At 47.1% G+C, this 19,332-nt stretch overlaps 1 protein-coding gene across 1 annotated transcript in view; it reads left to right on the forward strand.

The window, feature by feature from the left end:
- The window catches only part of LRP4 (LDL receptor related protein 4), a 50,129-nt gene extending 30,797 nt beyond the window's left edge, over positions 1–19,332 (forward strand). The window contains exons 24-38 of the mRNA XM_019412477.2: positions 75–161; positions 268–439; positions 1,240–1,402; positions 1,527–1,752; positions 2,102–2,405; positions 3,436–3,654; positions 3,819–3,953; positions 4,784–4,892; positions 6,759–6,903; positions 7,201–7,314; positions 7,774–7,909; positions 11,993–12,060; positions 12,627–12,714; positions 14,255–14,396; positions 16,834–19,332. Coding sequence (XP_019268022.2) covers positions 75–161; positions 268–439; positions 1,240–1,402; positions 1,527–1,752; positions 2,102–2,405; positions 3,436–3,654; positions 3,819–3,953; positions 4,784–4,892; positions 6,759–6,903; positions 7,201–7,314; positions 7,774–7,909; positions 11,993–12,060; positions 12,627–12,714; positions 14,255–14,396; positions 16,834–17,166 — 2,441 coding nt within the window. The 3' untranslated portion in view covers positions 17,167–19,332. The remainder of the gene's footprint in view (positions 1–74; positions 162–267; positions 440–1,239; positions 1,403–1,526; positions 1,753–2,101; positions 2,406–3,435; positions 3,655–3,818; positions 3,954–4,783; positions 4,893–6,758; positions 6,904–7,200; positions 7,315–7,773; positions 7,910–11,992; positions 12,061–12,626; positions 12,715–14,254; positions 14,397–16,833) is intronic.

Genomic DNA, 19,332 nt, shown 5'->3' on the forward strand with positions numbered 1-19,332 from the left:
TCAGAGCATGAGTCCGCTGGGGGTATCCATTGGAGAGGTGAGGGTCCGGGCTGAGCCAAGCCTTTCCTTTCCAGGAAAGGTGTACTGGTCAGACAGTACACTGCACAGCATCAGCCGTGCCGATCTGGAAGGCTCACAGCATGAGGACATCATCACCACAGGTGAGCCTTGCTCCCAGCCCGGGGACCATGTGTCTGGCTACAGAGCTGGGGAAATAGCCCATCTGTTTTAAGGCAGGAGCCAGTGTGTGCTCTTGACTTCCTGCAGGGCTGCAAACCACAGATGGGCTCGCAGTGGATGCCATTGGCCGGAAAGTGTACTGGACAGACACGGGAACCAACCGGATTGAAGTGGGCAACTTGGATGGGTCCATGAGGAAAGTGCTGGTGTGGCAGAACCTTGACAGCCCCCGGGCCATTGTGCTGTACCACGAGATGGGGTGAGAGCCTGGGGTGAGAGCCGGCTCTGCAGTTCTGGGCAGGGGTTGGGAGCTGGCTCAGCTGGGGCCCTGGCAGGTGTAAAAGTGGGCTATGAAGTGCAAGTGTGCCCCACCTTCCTGGGGCTGTTCCACTCCTTGTGACTCAGGGTGGTAGGATGATATAGAGGTAAAAAGCACCAACCTTGGAGTCAGGAACCCAGGATGCATCTTTAACATCTGATCCTCTGTTTCCTCACCTGTAAATGGAGGGGATAATGAAAATGTATATACCCCATGGCTCTTGTGAGACTTAAGTGAGGCAGTACATGGAAAGTTATTTTTTTTTTCACTTGTGGTAAAAAACAATATAAAATTTATCATCTTAACCATTTAAAAAAATTTTTTTAATCTTTATTTTTGAGAGAGAGAGAGACAAAGTGAGAGCAGGGGAGGAACGGAGAGAGAGGGAGACACAGAATCTGAACAGGCTCCAGGCTCTGAGCTGTCAGCACAGAGCCCCGACGTGGGGCTCGAACCCATGAACCTTGAGATCATGACCTGAGCCGAAGTCGGACGCTCAACTGACTGAGCCACCCAGGCACCCCTTAACCATTTTTTAAGTGTATAGCTCAGTATAGTAGATTCACCTTATGGTGAAACAGATCTTCAGAACTTTTTCATCTTGCAAATCTGAAACTCTAAGCCCATAAACAACAACTCCACCTTTTGCATAAAATACTTTTTGCAGTGTTTGGCAAATTGTCAGTACTTACAGTGTTTAGGAGCTGTGGACATAACAGCTAGTATTTTTCCTTGCCCAGGTTCATGTACTGGACAGACTGGGGGGAGAATGCCAAGCTAGAACGGTCTGGAATGGATGGCTCAGACCGGACTGTGCTCATCAGCAACAACCTAGGATGGCCCAATGGGCTGACCGTGGACAAGGCCAGTTCCCAACTGCTCTGGGCTGATGCCCACACTGAGGTGAGGATACTGCTCCTGTTGCTTCCCGGAAACCTGGGAAGACAGGAGAGGACTGTTGAGGATCTCCACTCAGGGCTCCCAGTTGACTCACGACCACCCCCCCCACCCTCTCCTTCCTCTACAGCGAATTGAGGCTGCTGACCTGAATGGCGCCAGTCGGCACACGCTGGTATCTCCCGTGCAGCACCCATATGGCCTCACCCTGCTTGGCTCCTATATCTACTGGACTGACTGGCAGACCCGTAGCATCCACCGTGCTGACAAGGGTACTGGCAGCAATGTCATCCTGGTGAGGTCCAACCTGCCAGGCCTCATGGACATCCAGGCCGTAGACCGGGCACAGCCACTGGGTGAGAGAACCCCCTAGGGCTGTGAGCCAGAGCTGGCTTTCTGGGGGGGTGGGGGTGGGTGGGTATCTCAGTGACAGAGATACATCCAGAGCACAGAGATCCTTTTAGAATCTCAGAGACAAGGACCTACCTAATCCCCCTTCCTGGATCAGGCTTTGTTCCTTCTGGGTGTGGCTGGTGCTATAACTACATGATGCTGTCACACCTTCAAAGGACTTCTTCTACCTCATCCCTGTTGGGTACCAAATTCTGTCACTTAGAACAGCAGAGAATCAGGCAACTAGGGCCCTTGTAAGATTCCCACAGTATTCCAGGCTGGGTGTCAAAGCTCATGTTCTCGCCTCACCAGGTTTTAACAAATGCGGCTCTAGAAATGGCGGCTGCTCCCACCTCTGCTTGCCTCGGCCCTCGGGGTTCTCCTGTGCCTGCCCCACTGGCATCCAGCTGAAGGGAGATGGGAAGACCTGTGATCCCTCTCCCGAGACCTACCTACTCTTCTCCAGCCGCGGCTCCATCCGGCGTATCTCGCTGGACACCAGCGACCACACAGATGTGCACGTCCCCGTCCCTGAGCTCAACAATGTCATCTCCCTGGACTATGACAGTGTGGATGGAAAGGTCTATTACACAGATGTATTCCTGGATGTTATCAGGTAGGAATATCCCTGAAACCTCCAGAGGACACAGATCTGTGTTTGATCCCTGACCGGGTGAGGTTATGGTCTCTGTTGACCTCTAAATAGACTGAGTGATTTGGTAGCTTGGATAGTGAGTTCTGATCCTGACTTGTTTGCTTATCACTCATAACAGAGTTTAAATTTGACGTTTTTGTTTGTTTGCTTGTTTCCAGATTAGCAGAGAAGCCCAGTATGTAAAACGGACATGTCAGGCTGGGGACCTGGAGCCTTTACCCCACCATTGGGCCCTGTGGGGGCTCCAAGGATCCCCTAAAACTCATTGATGAGTAGGCCATGTAACTAAACCATGTATCTGTATTATAATACAGGGGCCCTGGCCAAATGCCAAGGCTTGTGATGGTTTCCAAGGTTGTGTTTTTGTGGTTTTAAAAATATTTTTTGTTTTATTTTACTTTTTATTATTCCTTCCATTTTTTTTTTTACCCCACCATAGCTGAGGAATGTGATTCCTCCCACTAGTGTGAGGGGTTTACCATGACAGAGATTCTCAAGTGAAAGAATAGGGGCATTCCCTGCAGTTATCTCTGAGGGGTGTATTAGGGTCTCATGCTGGGGACAGGTGGGAATACATAGTTTAGAGAAGTCCCCTAAATGTTTGTGACATACCCCCACCCTGGTGTAGGGCTAATGGAAAAATGTACAGGTAGGTTTTGACAAATTTGCCTTTCTTGTAATTACCACCTAGCAATCTTTATCCCTAAGGTATATAGGGAATTACTAACCCATCTTCTGTAAGACATGGGCCCAAACATCCAATGTTAATACCAGGAAATACTCTGTCCTCCCAAGAATTTTTTATTCATTAATTCTGCTAATATTTTGAGTACCTACTGTTCTAGATGCTGAGGAATGTACTTACAGAGATGTGGTCTCTGCCCTTCTGGAGCCTCTAGTAGGGATCCAATTATGGGAACATGGATTAAAGGGACTTCAGTCTATTTCTGGTCAATCCGGTCAGTCACCCAACCCTGAGCTGTTCCCTCAGGCGAGCAGATCTGAATGGCAGCAACATGGAGACAGTGATCGGGCGTGGCCTGAAGACCACCGACGGGCTGGCAGTAGACTGGGTGGCCAGGAATCTGTACTGGACAGATACGGGCCGAAATACCATTGAGGCATCAAGGCTAGATGGTTCCTGCCGCAAAGTGCTGATCAACAATAGCCTGGATGAGCCTCGGGCCATTGCCGTTTTCCCCAGGAAGGGGTAAGTTTAGGGCCAGCAGAAAAGAGACCCAGGGAAGAAGGGCCTGATGAAGGGTCCCTTGGAAGATTCCTCTGTATTCATGGTATCAGCGTGTCCCCTGTATTCTGTCAACCTCTGGTACCATCTTCCCATGCCTTGGTGATGATGGCAGTGTTGTACCTTAGGTACCTCTTCTGGACAGACTGGGGCCACATTGCCAAGATTGAGCGGGCAAACTTGGACGGCTCTGAGCGGAAGGTCCTCATCAACACAGACCTGGGTTGGCCCAATGGCCTTACCCTGGACTATGATACCCGCAGGTGGGAATCCTGTCCCAATTGCTTTCTGGAAATTGGGTGGGCACAGGAGAAGATGGTTGAGATTCAGATAGTGAAAACAAAAGAAAAATAGAAAGCTCCTTGGTAGGTGAGGAGGGAAAAAGCAGTGAGAAGGATGAGGGAACATATTTTTAGAGCAAAGGTTGCTGAATATAGCCCTCAATCCTCAGATGGATTTTGTTTGTGTGGTTTATATGTTTTTGATTTGAGTGTCTTTAGCAGAGCACGTCCTCTGGCTGGACCACACGTCCCATGACCCCTTATTTGTCGGAGGCTGATTTTTTGCGCTTGTTGCTTTTCTGATCCCTTTGCTCATTGGAATTTGCAACTCCTTGCCTAGATAAAAAATGCTAAAGGGCAGGAAAAGAGGGTGAAAGGGGATTTGAGGCAGTTTCTCTTTCTGCCCCCAGAAGAAGGGAAAGGAATCTAAGTCACCTGGAGAGTTGGGATAACCTCAATGAGCTCCTTATAGACCAAGATCTCTTCCTTAAAGAGTGTTCATAAGAATTTCGGCTTAGATTCTTGGGAAGGAGCCAAAGGGTGATCAAGTTGCTGAAGATGAGCCTGCAGGGTGGCTCTTCAGAGGTCACTAGGCTTTCTACCCCGCCCCACACAGCTCTGGCCCCCCATTTGAGTCCCCAGCTTCCCCTCTTCAGCATTGGGACTTGCAATGACCTCTCATCAAGGGTGCTTTATGACCGCTCACAGCACCTACTAGTTAGCTCAGGAGGGAACAGATAGCTCCTTGCGGGGAAGGACTGGGCTTCTTGGCAAGCATTTTGAGCAGCCCTCTTCTCACTTTGCCTTCTCAGGATCTATTGGGTGGACGCCCATCTGGACCGGATTGAGAGCTCTGACCTCAATGGGAAGCTACGGCAGGTGTTAGTCAGCCACGTGTCCCACCCCTTTGCTCTCACTCAGGTACTGGCTCAGGAGAGAGGTAACTAAACCTCCTTGACGGGGGGTGTTTCCTCGGGGTTCCAAGTTGGGAGCCTCAACCCTAGTTGCTACTTAACAATCCTGCTACGGAAGCTCATTTTAGGGGTATTTCCTGTACGCTGAAGCCTTGCCACCATGTGCCTGCTACTCCTGCAACACCACTCCATGTTCTAGCATTTGAAGGAGTGGCTCTCAAATGTAGGTTCCTGGGCCTTGGCATAAAAAGAATCTACTTCATGAGGGTTGGGTCCAGGAATGTGCATTTTAACAGGGTCTGTAGTTGATCCTAGTGCTGTGTTCCCAATATCTGAGTCCAGGCAGCTGGCTTAGTGGCAGTAGGTTGCAGTGGCTAAGAGCCAGAGTTTTGAGGCAGCCAGCCAGTTGGTACATGCTTACTGAGTACCTCTAATCTGCCAGCTCCATGGGTTCAAGCTCTGCCTGCGTCACTGAATGACTGCGACTTTGGATAAGATACTGAACCTCTCTAATACCTGTAGAATAAGTGAGTTTAATAATAGTGTCCTCCTGAAATATACACAAAGCATCAGCACAGTATCTGGCACTCAGTGTGTGTTATTTTTAATCTTTTTATTTATCACTGGCTATCATTTTTGAGTTCTTATCCTGTAAAATAATTCAGGGAAGGGAAAGAGGAGATCTATCAAGCCTGGAGCCACAACAGGGATTCTCAATTATTTAAAAACCCTTGTTCTATTTTGACAAACTTCCACTTATCTGTCTTGTATATTATATCCTACCAGCCAATAAAAGTTTGGCTCTACTTAACAATAAGTTCCCCACCCCCGTACTCCAAATGTAAAACTATAGGATGATAATGAATGTGGTTTTTCAATCTATAAGTTTCCCCTGGGGTTTCTGATGTATACCTGGGAGCAGGAGGGGAACCACCTTCATTGCCCTCCCCACCCCTGGTTGAGAATCTCAGGATCACTAAATTAGAAGGCAGCTTCCCCTAGGGACACCTGGGTGGCTCAGTCGGTTAAGCGACCGACTCTTGGTATCGGCTCAGGTCATGATCTCACAGTTTGTGGGTTCGAGCTCTGCATCACTGTTAGCTCAGAGCCTGCTTGGGATTCCCTCTCTCTGCCCCTCCCCTGCTCATGCTCTCTCTCTCTCAAAAAAAAAATAATAAATTTTTTTTAATGTTTATTTATTTTGAGAGAGAAAGAGGGAGACACAGAATCCGAAGCAGCCTCCAGGCTCTGAGCTGTCAGCACAGAGCTCGACACGGGGCTCGAACTCACCAACTGTGAGATCATGACCCGAGCTGACGTCAGACACTTAACCAACTGAGCCACCCAGGGGCCCCTAAATAAATAAACATTTTTAGAAGGTAGCTTCCCCTAGAAGTAACCAGAGGATTTGGGCCAGGGCTCTTTGTGAAGGGCCCAGAAGAGCAGCGACCTTAGAAGGACCCCCTGGCCCTAAGTTACTCCTATTTGCCAGGTACAAGAACTCATTTATTCATTGAGCCACTCAGTCAACTGACTGGGGATGAAGTGTTAGTACTGGAAATTGAGAAAGAAATGAAAGACATTTCTGTCCTTGAAGAACTTAATCTTACGTGTCAGACATGTAAACAAATGACCGTGGAGTGCCAAAACTCACTTGTAGAAGGCACAGAAAAGCATGGAGGAACGAATCCCATACGGACTGGGGGAGATTTCCTGGACAGTGCGATATGGGGGACACACAGAAGTTGGCATGCTGGATAAGAGACACAGGGCATTTCAGCAGAGGAGGTACACATACCAAAGCCCAGAAGCTGTACCTGAGGTCAGACTGTTGAATAATATTTACTCTTTATGGGGTTTCCCTGTTGAGTAGCAGGACAGGTGGATCTACTGGACAGACTGGCAGACCAAGTCAATCCAGCGTGTCGACAAGTACTCAGGCCGGAGCAAGGAGACGGTGTTGGCGAATGTGGAAGGGCTCATGGATATCATTGTGGTTTCTCCTCAGCGGCAGACAGGTGGGCCCCTGGGTCCTGAGCCTGCTTGCTTCCTTACCATCGGTGGGGTGGTTGATCATCCCAGCGACTGTATTAACAGTCCCTGAGTTAACAGACTGAGACATTAGAGCCACAGGAGAGCCTTTTGGTTCCCATTGTAAGCTCTTCGACCTTTTCAGCCCCATGTGGTTATGCCCCTTCTGCCTTACTGTCCCTTGGAGTGAGGTAGCCGTGGAGCTCCTCCTTGAAGAGAGGTAGGTGTCAAATTGGGAGACCCGATTCTAGCCCAGACCAGACACATACCTGCTTTGCCTCCAGGGACCAATGCCTGTGGTGTGAATAATGGAGGCTGCACCCACCTCTGCTTTGCCAGAGCCTCTGACTTCGTGTGTGCCTGTCCTGACGAGCCCGATGGCCGGCCCTGCTCCCTTGGTGAGTTGGACTGAATGACGCCCTGGAACAGCAGGGTCCTTGGAGTGGCAGAGGATCATTAGCCTCGGTTTTGTCCTTCTGGGTGGGATCCCCCTCGGGGAGTCTTACAGCTGAGTGAGAGAACAATGAGTTTGAGCTTTGGAATAGCACAGACCTGAGTTTGTCCAGCTTCTGGCATTTACAAGAATGGAATTCAGGTCTCCTGAATCTCTGATCCCTGCGGTGGCCTGTGAATTGCTGTCTTTTCCTGACCTTTGTGCACCAGCTAGCCCATCCAGAGCTATTGAATATTGGAGTCCAAATCCTTTTTATTTACAGTATGAAGAGCCTCTAATGAGGATGCGTAGGATTAAGGCAGCTATAAGATGGCTCTGTCAGGTAACCCAGGATGCTACTCTTGGATCATACGTAGAGATTTGGGGCTCTAGTGGCTCACTTCAATCCTCCTATTCTCTTCAGTACCTGGTCTAGTGCCCCCAGCTCCCAGGGCTACCAGCATAAGTGAAAGGAGCCCTGTGCTACCCAACACACTTCCTACCACCTTGCGTTCCTCAACCACCCGGACCCACACATCTCTGGAGGAGGTGGAAGGAAGGTAAGTGAATTCAATATGGGATTGAGGGCTCCTTTCTCCAAATCACCATCTTCCACCGGCAGAAGACCACAGTCTTAGCTCAATAATTCCGGCACATGGGAAGTAGGTCACATCATGAGCCACCCGTCCCTGCTCTTTGGAACTGGAGATGATATATAGACTTGTAGATCGTTGTAAGTGGATCTCTTTTTAGCTCTGAGGGCGAGAAGTTTTAAGAGCAGCTTTAGAGAGAGAAATCACTCAGAGGAGTTCCTACATGGCATTCCTCCTTCCTTTTGGTGACATTTGTTCTCATAACACATTTAGTGTATGGTCTTGTCCTACAGTTTGCTTAGAAGCTGCCAAGTCATAGTGGTCTCTGGGCTGTGGCTTTATGACTTGGAACATCCCCAGGGATGTAATGACTTTAGCTTATAATGACCTCAAACACACATGCACGTACATGCACGTGTACACACACACACAGGTATACACACACCTTATTATTAAATAAGCAAGCATAAACATGAACAGTTCTCAAATCAAGTATAAAATGTTTTATTTAATTAAGTTGATGGTGCTATCCATTTAAGATGCATCCTGATTTGAGGCGCCTGGGTGGCTCAGTCAGTTAAGCTTCCAACCTTGGCTCAGGTCATGATCTCGTGGTTCTTGAGTTTGAGCCCTGCTTCGGGCTCTGTGCTGACAGCTCAGAGCCTGGAGCCTGCTTCAGATTCTGTGTCTCCCTCTCTCTCTGCCCCTCCCCAACTTATACTCTGTCTCTCTCTCTCAAAAATAAATAAAACCTTAAAAAAAAAAAAAAAGATGCATCCTGATTTGAGAGTTTCAACTGAAAAAATGACCAACCTCAACTATGAGATGCCACTGATTGTAAGACACATTCCTGTTCCGGAGATGTCGGAATAGAGAACAATACAGATCTTAAAATTGATTAAATATGATATTAGATTCAATTTAGAAAAATTCTTATGTTTTTTATTTATGCCTTGCAAAAAATAATCTGAAAATGCAGCCAGGAATAAAGAAGAAATAAGTACCCATGTATAGTTCCTCTTAATATTTTCTATTTTATATATGTATACATTTCAAAATGATTACCACAGTGAGTTTAGTTAACATCCATCACCACACATAGCTACAAAGTCTTTTTCTTGCGATGAGAACTTTTAAAGATTTACTCTCAGCAATTTTCGAGTGTATAATACAGTATTATTGACTATAGTCACGATACTGTATATTACTTCCCCAGGACTTATAACTGGAAGTTTGTACATTTTGACCACTTTTACTGATTTTATCCACTCCTCCTACCTTCCATCTCTGGCAAGCAGCAACCTATGAGTTGGGGATTGATGTTGTTGTTGTTGTTGTTGTTTTTAGATTCCATATATAAGTGATAATTGCACAATATTTGTCTTTTTCTCTCTGATTTATTTCACTTAGCATAATGTCCTCAAGGTCCATCCATGTAGTCACAAATGGCAGAATTTCCTTTTTATGGCTGATTAATGGTGTCTATCTTTCCAGACATTTTTCTATTTACAACATTTTTTTCCATTGTAATATACCAGTCTCTTTATTTTTATTATCAACTTTAGCTTAAAAGATAATTAACACTTGATGTCAATTCTGAAAGCAGAAACATAATGATAATCCCAGAGGAGAACTCTAGATTCATGTCTTTAAAATTATAAAATTTGGGGCTTCTGGGTGGCTCAGTTGGTTAGGCATCCATCTCTTGATTTCGGCTCAGGTCATGATCTCACGGTTGAGTCTGAGCCCCACATCAGGCTCGGCACTGACAATGCAGAGTCAGCTTGGGATTCTCTCTCTCCTTCCCTCTCCCTCCACCCCTTCCCTGCTGGAGCATGTGCGCATACGCGTGTATGCTCTCTCTCAAAGTAAATGAATAAACTTAAAAAAAGAAAGTTAAATAACAAATAAAATAATAAAATAAAATAATAAAATTTGTGCAGTGCCTGGCTAGCTCAGGTGGTAGAGTATGTGACTCTTGAGCTCAGGGTCATGAGTTTGAGCCCCATGTTGGGCGTAGAGTCTACTTAAAAAATAAGCTAAATAGGGGCACGTGGGTGTCTCAATGGATTAAGCGGCCAACTTCGGCTCAGGTCATGATCTTGCACAGTGCGTGAGTTTGAGCCCCGTGTCAGGTTCTGTGCTGACAGCTCAGAGCCTGGAGCCTGCTTCAGATTCTGTGTCTCCCTGTCTGCCCCTCCCCCGCTCACACTCTGTCTCTCTGTCTCTCTCTCTCTCAAATAAACATTTACAAAAAAGTAAAGTCTGAGAACTGGAATTGGGGGTATAAAAGTAAATAAAATAAAATTATAACGTTTGCACATGAGCAAATCTGTCCTATTTGCCCCATATTCTCTTTTTAGAAGTTTGTATAGAAAAGCAAATACCCAGACATAAACATGTATTTTTCTCATTAACTTTTAAGTACTATCAATCATGATTAATCTGATTTTCTTTAGGATAGTTTAGAAAACTTTCGAACCCTACTCAGTTACTTTCTTAGGGTCACAGTCTATTTGAAGACTCCATGCATCTTGGTTTCAAATGTTCTTGCAAGTAGCTTTTCTCTAGCCTTTTAGGAGATGCCTTATTTATTTACTTATTTATTTTCTGAGAGAGAGAGCACATGAACACACAGGGGGAGGGGCAGAAGAAGAGGGAGAAAGGGAATCTTAACCAAGTTCCACGCCTAGGCCCAGTGCAGAGCCCGTTGTAGGGCTGTATCTGACAACCATGAGATCTTGACCTGAGCCAAAATCAAGAGTCAGACAGGGGCACCTGAGTGGCTCAGTTGGTTGAGCGTCCAACTCTGGCTCATGTCATGATCCTGCTGTTTGTGAGTTCGAGCCCCACATCAGGTTCACTGCTGTCAGCACAGAGCCTGCTTCAGAGCCTCTGTCTGTCTCTTTCTGCCCCTCCCCTGCTTGTGCTCTCAAAAATAAACATTAAAAAAAAAAGTCAGATACTTAACCAACTGAGTCACCCAGGCACCCCAGGAGATGCCTTTAATTGATTGTTCATAATGTGCCACAAAGAAATTACCCCCTTAGCATTTCAAGTTGGTTCCCTGATCCCTCCCTCTGGATGTCTTGCATATTCTCTTTTGAAAGAATGAAGAGAAGAAAAACAGGGGTTTTTTCAAGGTCTGTTTAGACCTTGTGATAATCTGTATCCAGTCAGAGGTTTGCTTGGCTGGTAGTTTCTTCCAGCTCATCCTGGTAGCTTAACGAACCCTACTATTGATATTCTTAGTGTTGTCTCAGCAGACTTCTAGCTTACTTCCAGACCTGCTTCTCCTTTTTAGAGGAATCTTCTTTACAGAGTACATATTTTGGGGTGCCTGGGTGGCTCAGTCAGTTAAGTGTCCAGCTTCGGCTCAGGTCATGATCTCACAGTTTGTGAGTTCGAGACCCACGTCGGGCTCTGTGCTGACAGCTCAGAGTCTGGGGCCTGCTTCGGATTCTGTGTCTCCCTCTCTCTCTCTCTCTCTCTGCCCCTCCCCCACTCACACTCTGTCTCTCTTTAACTCAGGAATAAATAAACATTTTTAAAACTTGTTTTTAAATTAAAATAAAAATAATAAGCGTACATATATATTTTTTTAACGTTTATTTATTTTTGAGACAGAGAGAGACAGAGCATGAATGGGGGAGGGTCAGAGAGAGGGAGACACAGAATTGAAACAGGCTCCGGGCTCTGAGCTGTCAGCACAGGGGCCCGATGCGGGGCTCGAACTCACGGACCGCGAGATCGTGACCTGAGCGAAGTCGGCGCTCAACCGACTGAGCCACCCAGGCGCCCCTAAGCGTACATATTTTAAAACTCATTTAAACATGATATCGCATCCCGAAGACAGTGACTCACACTGATTTCTCTGTATTTCCTGGTCTGTGCTTCTGATGTCTCCCATCAGGTACAATCAAATATCAGCAAGCCCCACTCCAAAGCCTTTCCCCCTGTCCTTCCCAGGACTTTCCCCCTTTCCTAGAGGAAGGCAAGGTCTTTATCGAATACAAGTAACCTTCACATTCAGTTTTCTCTGCCCCACAGATGCTCTGAAAAGGATGCTCGGCTGGGCCTCTGTGCACATTCCAATGAGGCCATACCTGCTGCTCCAGGTGAGCCCTGAGTGCCCAACTGTTTTAGAAAAGAAGGTATAAGGGATCCGAATTTCCACTGATACCTTCCAAAACCTTCATAGGGACTCTTTGGGGTTGTCCAACCCATTTCTCAGGCTGAATCCATAGAAAAAACAATCATTAGTTAGCCACCACTTACAGAGTACTTTCCATATGCCAACCATTTGTTAAGCTGTATATATGTGTGCCCGTGCACACGTGTGCATGTGTGTATATGTATATATACAGTCACGTGTCATTGCCAGCAGGCTAGGAGCGGTTTATTATCGCTCATCTAACTATCTCCTCTAACTGATGAGAAAACATAGGCTTCAAGTTAAGCATCTCGCCTTAAGTCACATGGGTAGTAAATATTGGAATTGGGATGAGAGATAGGACCATAGATCTCTTCTCAGCCCCCTACCCTTACCCCTGCGGCCTCTTCCCTGGCTATCCTCAGGTGGTGTGGGATCCAACCCCTACCAAAGGAACCCTCGTCTTCCCAGCCCTCACGCCAGCTGGAAGATTGTCCGTGGCCCCCACCTAGTGTCTCTCTGTTCTTCTAGGGGAAGGACTTCATGTCAGCTACGTCATCGGTGGACTCCTCAGCATTCTGCTGATTTTGGTGGCAATTGCAGCTTTGATGCTGTACAGGTAACCTCAGCCTCGCTGCAGGGGCCACATGGTCACTGGTCCTCATTATCTGTGCTCTCCTGAAGCTCCACATCGTGCTGATCTAACCTCTGACCAGCCTCACGTCGAAGATAGGTCCCTGGTCAGAGCGAGGTAGAACCTGAACTCTGATCCTTCTTCACCATTCACAGCCCAAGTAGGTTTCTCCTATTAGGACCACAGCAGCCCTCGGGATTCTCTTTATAGACGAGGATACAGAGGGCTTTACCCAAGGTCACACGGGAAGAGACAGAGCTGGGACTGATGCTGCCATCTTTGCTTCTCCTCTGCTCTGCCTCACCTCAAACCACCGAAGGTGGAAATGATCTTCTCTTCACATAACCACGGCCTTTACCCCAATATAGTTTGATATGTCATTGCTCAGTAGGGATCATCCTGGGAAGGTGGAGTGTGTGTCATTTTCAGTTTAGAATCCTTTTTATGACCCTGTGTATATTTTCTCCAAATGCTTTAAACACAGCTTGCAGCAAAAATACCAGGATTTTGCTATGCTGCTGTGGCTCCTGCTTCCAACAACAACAACAACAACAACAACAACACTAATAATAATAGTAACCGTTAGTATTTAGTGAATATGTATCAATGCTACATAATACAGGTATTATTACTCCTCACTTTACAGATAAGGATCTGAGGCTCACAAAGCTTAGATTATGTCTACCAAGATCCCAGCTAGTAAGTAACAGATGTGGGATTGAAACACAGATCTGTCTTGATACAGTGGATTAGCTATCTATTGCAGATTATTCCCAAACTTAGCAACTTAAAATGACAACCATTTATTATCTCACAGCTTTTGTGGGTTAGAAATCTGGGTGCAGCTTACTTGCATGCCTCTGCCTCAGGGTCTCTCCCAGGCTACAGTCCAGGTATCAGTCAGGGTTGTGGTCTTATCTCAGGGCTTGACCGGGGAGGGATTCCCTGCCAAGCACATGCGTGTAGCTGTTGGCAGGATTTAGTTCCTCACAGGCTGTTGGACCGAGGGTCTCAGCTCCTTGCCAGCTGTTGACTGTAGGTCACTCTCATCCATTCCCTGCCTTGTGGGGCCTTTCCAAAGGACAACTGGCCACTTGGCAGCTTGCTTCCCCAGAGCTAGCATAAGAGAGAGTAAAGGCAACCTAAGACAGAAGCCACACGTTTCTCTGGAACCTAATCTAGCATCTGTCACTTTTGTATTTTCTGTTCTTCAGAAGTGCATCACCAGGGGCGCCTGGCTGGCCTAGTCGGTGGAGGGTGCAAGTCTCGACCTTGAGATTGTGGGTTCGATCCCCACCTTGGGTGTAGAGATTACTTAAAAAATAAAAAAATAAATAAAAAGAAGTGAGTGAATCATCAGGTGCGGCCCACACTCAAGGAGCAGGGATTCAGAAGGTGGGAGAAGCAGGAGGCGAGGATCTCTAGAGCTGTCTTAGAGGCTGCCTACCACATTGAGGTTACAACTTCCCCAGATATCACCCCGATAAAGATCTGAACTAATTTCTCCTCACCTTTCCTCCTAAAGACACAAAAAATCCAAGTTAACTGACCCGGGAATGGGAAACCTGACCTACAGCAACCCTTCCTACCGAACTTCCACTCAAGAAGTGAAAATTGAAGCAATCCCGAAACCAGCCATGTACAATCAACTGTGCTATAAGAAAGAGGTAAAAATTAAAGTTTATATTCAAGGTGGTTGTTTGTTTGTTTGTGTTTGTTTCTGGAGGGGGGAAGGATACGCTCCAGTTGCCTGAATGGATCAGTGAGGGATGCCGGGTAGTCCCATCTACCATTTTGGAAGTCATAATGCACAGAAGAAATGAATGTGATTTGGGTTTCTGGACAGATGTAGACTCTCTGAGGGACCGGCTTGAGGGACCTTAGTGAGAGCAAGGTTAGAAAGCAGATTCCAGAAGGTCTGAGTCTGAAAGCATGGGAGTGTGCGCCTCCCTGCCAGGAGATATTTTACTAGGCTCATAGGTGTTTCCTCATTTAGTCATCATTCCCCTGCAGTGAGGCCCCTGTGAAGCACCCCAGACGCCTAGACAATACCCCTCAAAACCCAACAGCTCCTGGACTCTCCCTTTTCTAACCTCTGATCCAAGTTGTTGGCACCTATGGCTGGCAATGGCTGGGTTTTTGTTGTTGTTGTTTCTTTTTGTTTATGTTTTTGCTGTTCTTCCTCTTATCACAGAATCTTAAGAGATTTCTCTAGAATTTTGAAGGTTTACATGCTTTTGCTCTCTTAACTCCTTTGTTGCTTCAGTGAAAAATTATTTGCTGAGTGTTTAGGCTTGAAAAATAGTCCCATTTCCACAAGGAATCAGTAGCCTGGGATTTCAGATTTTCCTAGTCTAATACAACCGCTGCTTTTTCTAAAATCCTGTAACCCTTCATCAGAAGTTATATCCTTTATGAAACCCTAATCGTTCTACTCTCTTGGCCTGTCTAGCACAGTCAAAACTTGCCCTCATATCTACAGGGCCACCATGCATAATGAGTGCACTTTACATAATAATCCCATGCTTTCTGGCTCCATGAGTTTCCATATTAAAAGAGCTTCCACTGTAAGCCAAAACAGAACCTGCAGGGATAGTTGTCAGTTTTAGGGATGGTAGATCCCATTCTCACTTAGTATCTTTGAGAGACTCTTGAGTCTTAGGTTCCTAGAGTGTCTGATGCCCCAGAAAAGAACCATAATAAGGTTCACAGGTTAGAACTTACAAGTGTGTGACCTCTTTTCTTCTGTTGTGTGCTTTTCCTCAGCAGCTCTTTCACCCCTCTGACAGTCTTTCACCCTTTCTCTTCTGATTTCCTCTTGATTTCAGGTACCTGTTGCACTGTGTTTGTAGAGGGAGTGGTGTTCTCCTCCCCCCCCCCCCAAACTGCCAGTGCCGTGTCCCCCACCTCTCCCTAGCTTACCCAGCGTGTCTCTGAGGTGAAGACACTGCACGGCTCTCTCTAATCTTATGCTAATTTCAGCTTGGAGGGTGTGCTGGGGGAATGAGTGTGTGTATACGCACGTGCACATGTGTGCTTGTGTGCTTGTGTGCTATCTGTGTCTGTCTCTGCTCTATTGAGGGAGCTGTCACTCCCAGAGGGCAATCAGCAAAGTATCCTCTTTAATGCAGGGGCTCAGTAAATGTCTGTGGAGTTGAATTGCTACTAAAATAGAGGAACATTTGCAGAGCTCTCGGTGGGAATACTGTCCCAGGACAGAATCTCAGCCATGGTTCGTTGTGTCCTGGTAGAGGTGGCATTTTGGTTGGTATCCCCCAGAAACCAGGAGTAAGACTCCTCTTTGAGAAATCCACAAAGGGAGAAGCCTGAGTAGAACTTAAGGCTGTCCTTGGAACAATCCCAGGTTGCTTGAGAATGGCCCCAAGGCTTGTGGGAGCAGAGCCAGAGTAACCTCCCAGAAAAGGTTATAGGGTCCCAAAGGATTGGCACTCAAAATCTAAATAAGGAGATTTTCTAGATTCCTCCTGTCTTACCTCCCAAAAGTTTTCTCCTTAACAAAATTAGGAAGAAGAGAATTAAGAACAAAAGAGCACAGGAGGAGTTTAAAATCCCAAATAAATGCACATTGAATTGCCTTTGTCAATTACTTTTGGCCATGCATATCAGCATGGTGTCCCATTAATAACTCACAATAACAATGTAACAATACCTAACATGATTTAACGTATCTTACGTGTCAAGCACCTACTAACTGCATTATGTGTATCACCTCATTGAACCTTCACCGCAACTGGTTATGAGGTATGGATACTGTTATTCTCCCCACACTGCAGGTGTGGAGACTGAGTTTAGAGATGCTGAGTAATTTGCCCAAGGTGACATAGCCAGTGAGTGGATGATGCAGGACTGGAAGCCATGGTTCTCCCTCCTCCCTGTCTTAAGAAGGGTAATAATCATCCTAGCTGCTACTCTCCTTTTAGGCCGACTCATCTGTTTGCTCTCTGACCAAGTCTCCCCATTTGTTTGTGGGATCTTTGTACCCCTCACACCTCCTCTCACCCCATCTACTTCCTTTTCCGGTTCACCGTGAGATCCTTTTAGAGAGCCAGCCGACTGACCGTGTCTCCCCACCCTCCACCCTAGGGCGGGCCTGACCATAACTACACCAAGGAGAAGATCAAGATTGTAGAGGGAATCTGCCTTCTGTCTGGGGACGATGCTGAGTGGGACGACCTCAAGCAACTCCGCAGCTCACGGGGGGGCCTTCTGCGGGATCATGTGTGCATGAAGACAGACACAGTGTCCATCCAGGCCAGCTCTGGCTCCCTGGATGACACGGAGACAGAGCAGCTGCTGCAGGAAGAGCAGTCTGAGTGCAGCAGTGTCCATACCGCAGCCACTCCTGAAAGACGGGGCTCTCTGCCAGACACGGGCTGGAAACATGAACGCAAGCTCTCCTCAGAGAGCCAGGTCTAAACACCGTCGTTCCCTTCCCTCCCTGCCTGTTCCCTCTCCTTCATGGACTTGCGGTCCTTGTGCTCACTTATACAACAGGCCCCCTTCCTATGTGCTCGTCCTTCTCCTCCACCTCCCACCCCATAACCGCTCCCGGGTCCTCCGCGGGAGCTGTTTCCACCTGAGTCCATAACTACCTGTGCACAAGAAATGAGGGTGCATCCCGAAAATTTAGACCTGGATTTTACCGCCAACTTCACCTCTTGCACCCCATCCTGAGCCCCCAAAACTAGGCTCAGTAATGATTCCTCCTCAGTACAGAGCTTTTCCCTGGTACCCTGCCTCACAAGAACTGATGATCCAAGACTTCCCTCTCTCCCATCAGAGCCAGCCTGGCCGCTTCTCTAAGAGAACTTGCCCATCAGGGGCTGGGGCAGGGGTCAAGGGTAAAGAGAGAGATGAAGGATAGAGGCTGAGAGAGGAAGGAGGAGTGAGCCCAGCTGGTATGGGCATCTGGGAAGCCTCCAGCCTCAAGTGCATTGGTAACATGAGAAAGCTTTTAGGGTGGTTGGGCCGCGTGTCCTGTCCATTGCTGGCAGTGGATATTATTCTTGCCCTAAGAGCTGCTGTTGTTTTTTTTTTCAGCTGCCGATATTGGTGAGATCTGGGTGTGGCTCAATCTGTTCTTCCTCCTGCTAGTTTGTCTGGAAGCTTTTCTACCTTCCGATGACAGGGTCTTTACCGCATGGCAGCAGCTAATATGAATTCCCCCGCTGGTGCCACTGCTGGCCAGTACCCTTCCTATGTCTTTGACTCTAAGTCACCAGGTTGTGAGCAGGGGCTTGAGGAATGTGGGGCCCCGAGGGCTAAGTCTTTGCAACATCTTACCAGCGCTGTCTAGACCCAAAGCAGCATATCACCTGGACCTTCACGTTCTGCCACCCTCTCCCCGCTCATTCTCTGGGATTCTGAGCATAGAGACCGTGAAACAACTTTTCAAAGAAATGGCCAAAAGTCTTCATAAATGGTCAGGAAGAGAGATTGGGTTATAGACTTGGGGCACCCAGGGCCTAACAGGAAGTATCCATGAGGTTGAACCTCCTGTGTTGTCTCTCAAGTGCTCAGGGATCAAAGTTAGTGGACAGAGAACCTGTGGCTGTGGGGTGGTGAAGTTCCCATTCCAACTCTTTTCCCGGCTAAGTGACTGACTTTCCATGCTGTGATGCCATCACTTGGTTCGTGCCCATTCACACAAAGAGCGTGTGTCTCGTGCTAGCATCAGGGGAGTTGAGACCTTTTTCTCTGCCCTAAACCTTCTACATAGCCCCCTCCTTCCCCTCACCCCCCGCCCCAAGTTGCTTTCTCTGACTTAGCCTTGTGGTGGTGAGGAGGGCTAAATCAAGACACAAAAGTAGGGGGCAGGATGTAGAAAGGTAGAACCGCTGATGAAGGGCTCTCAGCCTGGAGCAGATCCAGACCTCCTCCACCCAGGAACAAGAAGCAATAGGAGAGGACAATGGGCTGAGAAGAGAGGCGAGGGCTTGTAGGGGAAGTTTCCTGATTTGAAACCTCTCCTGTGGTTCTTGGTATTGAGAAATCAGCTGCCAAACATGTGAGTAAAAAAAAAAAAAAAAAAAAAAAAAGATACGAGCAAAGTTTTTCTGGTCACTTCTAAGGCTGCTAGAGACAGGTGCCAAGCCCTTAGCCCTGTTGTTAGTAACCAAGCCAGGTCTGGGCCCACACAGGACGGCCTGGCCAGGCCAGCAAGTCTTTTCCAGTACACAAAGTGGGAAAGGCGAGGTGCCACTTATGGGATGAAAGGGGGACATTTCACATTTGACGGGGCAGGAAAAGAGCACTTTGGGTCCTCAGACTCTTGGTTGAGGATGAGGAGAAAGTAGAAAAGTGGCATTTTCTTGATTGGGAAGGGGGAAGGATCTTATTGCACTTGGGCTGTTCAGAATGTAGAAAAGACATATTTGAAGAAATCTCTATTTGAGCACTGATTCACTATGTAAAAAGCAAGACCTCTCTTGTCCTAAACTAATGGAAGTGATTCTCCCGCGCTCATGTGTAATGGTTTTAACGTTACTCACTGGAGAGATTGGACTTTCTGGAGTTATTTAACCACTATGTTCAGTATTTTAGGACTTTATGATAATTTAATATAAATTTAGCTTTTCTTAA

This window comes from Panthera pardus, unplaced genomic scaffold, assembly GCF_024362965.1.
Source record: "Panthera pardus isolate Hobbes unplaced genomic scaffold, ASM2436296v1 HiC_scaffold_12, whole genome shotgun sequence".
NCBI classification, from domain to species: Eukaryota; Metazoa; Chordata; class Mammalia; order Carnivora; family Felidae; genus Panthera; species Panthera pardus.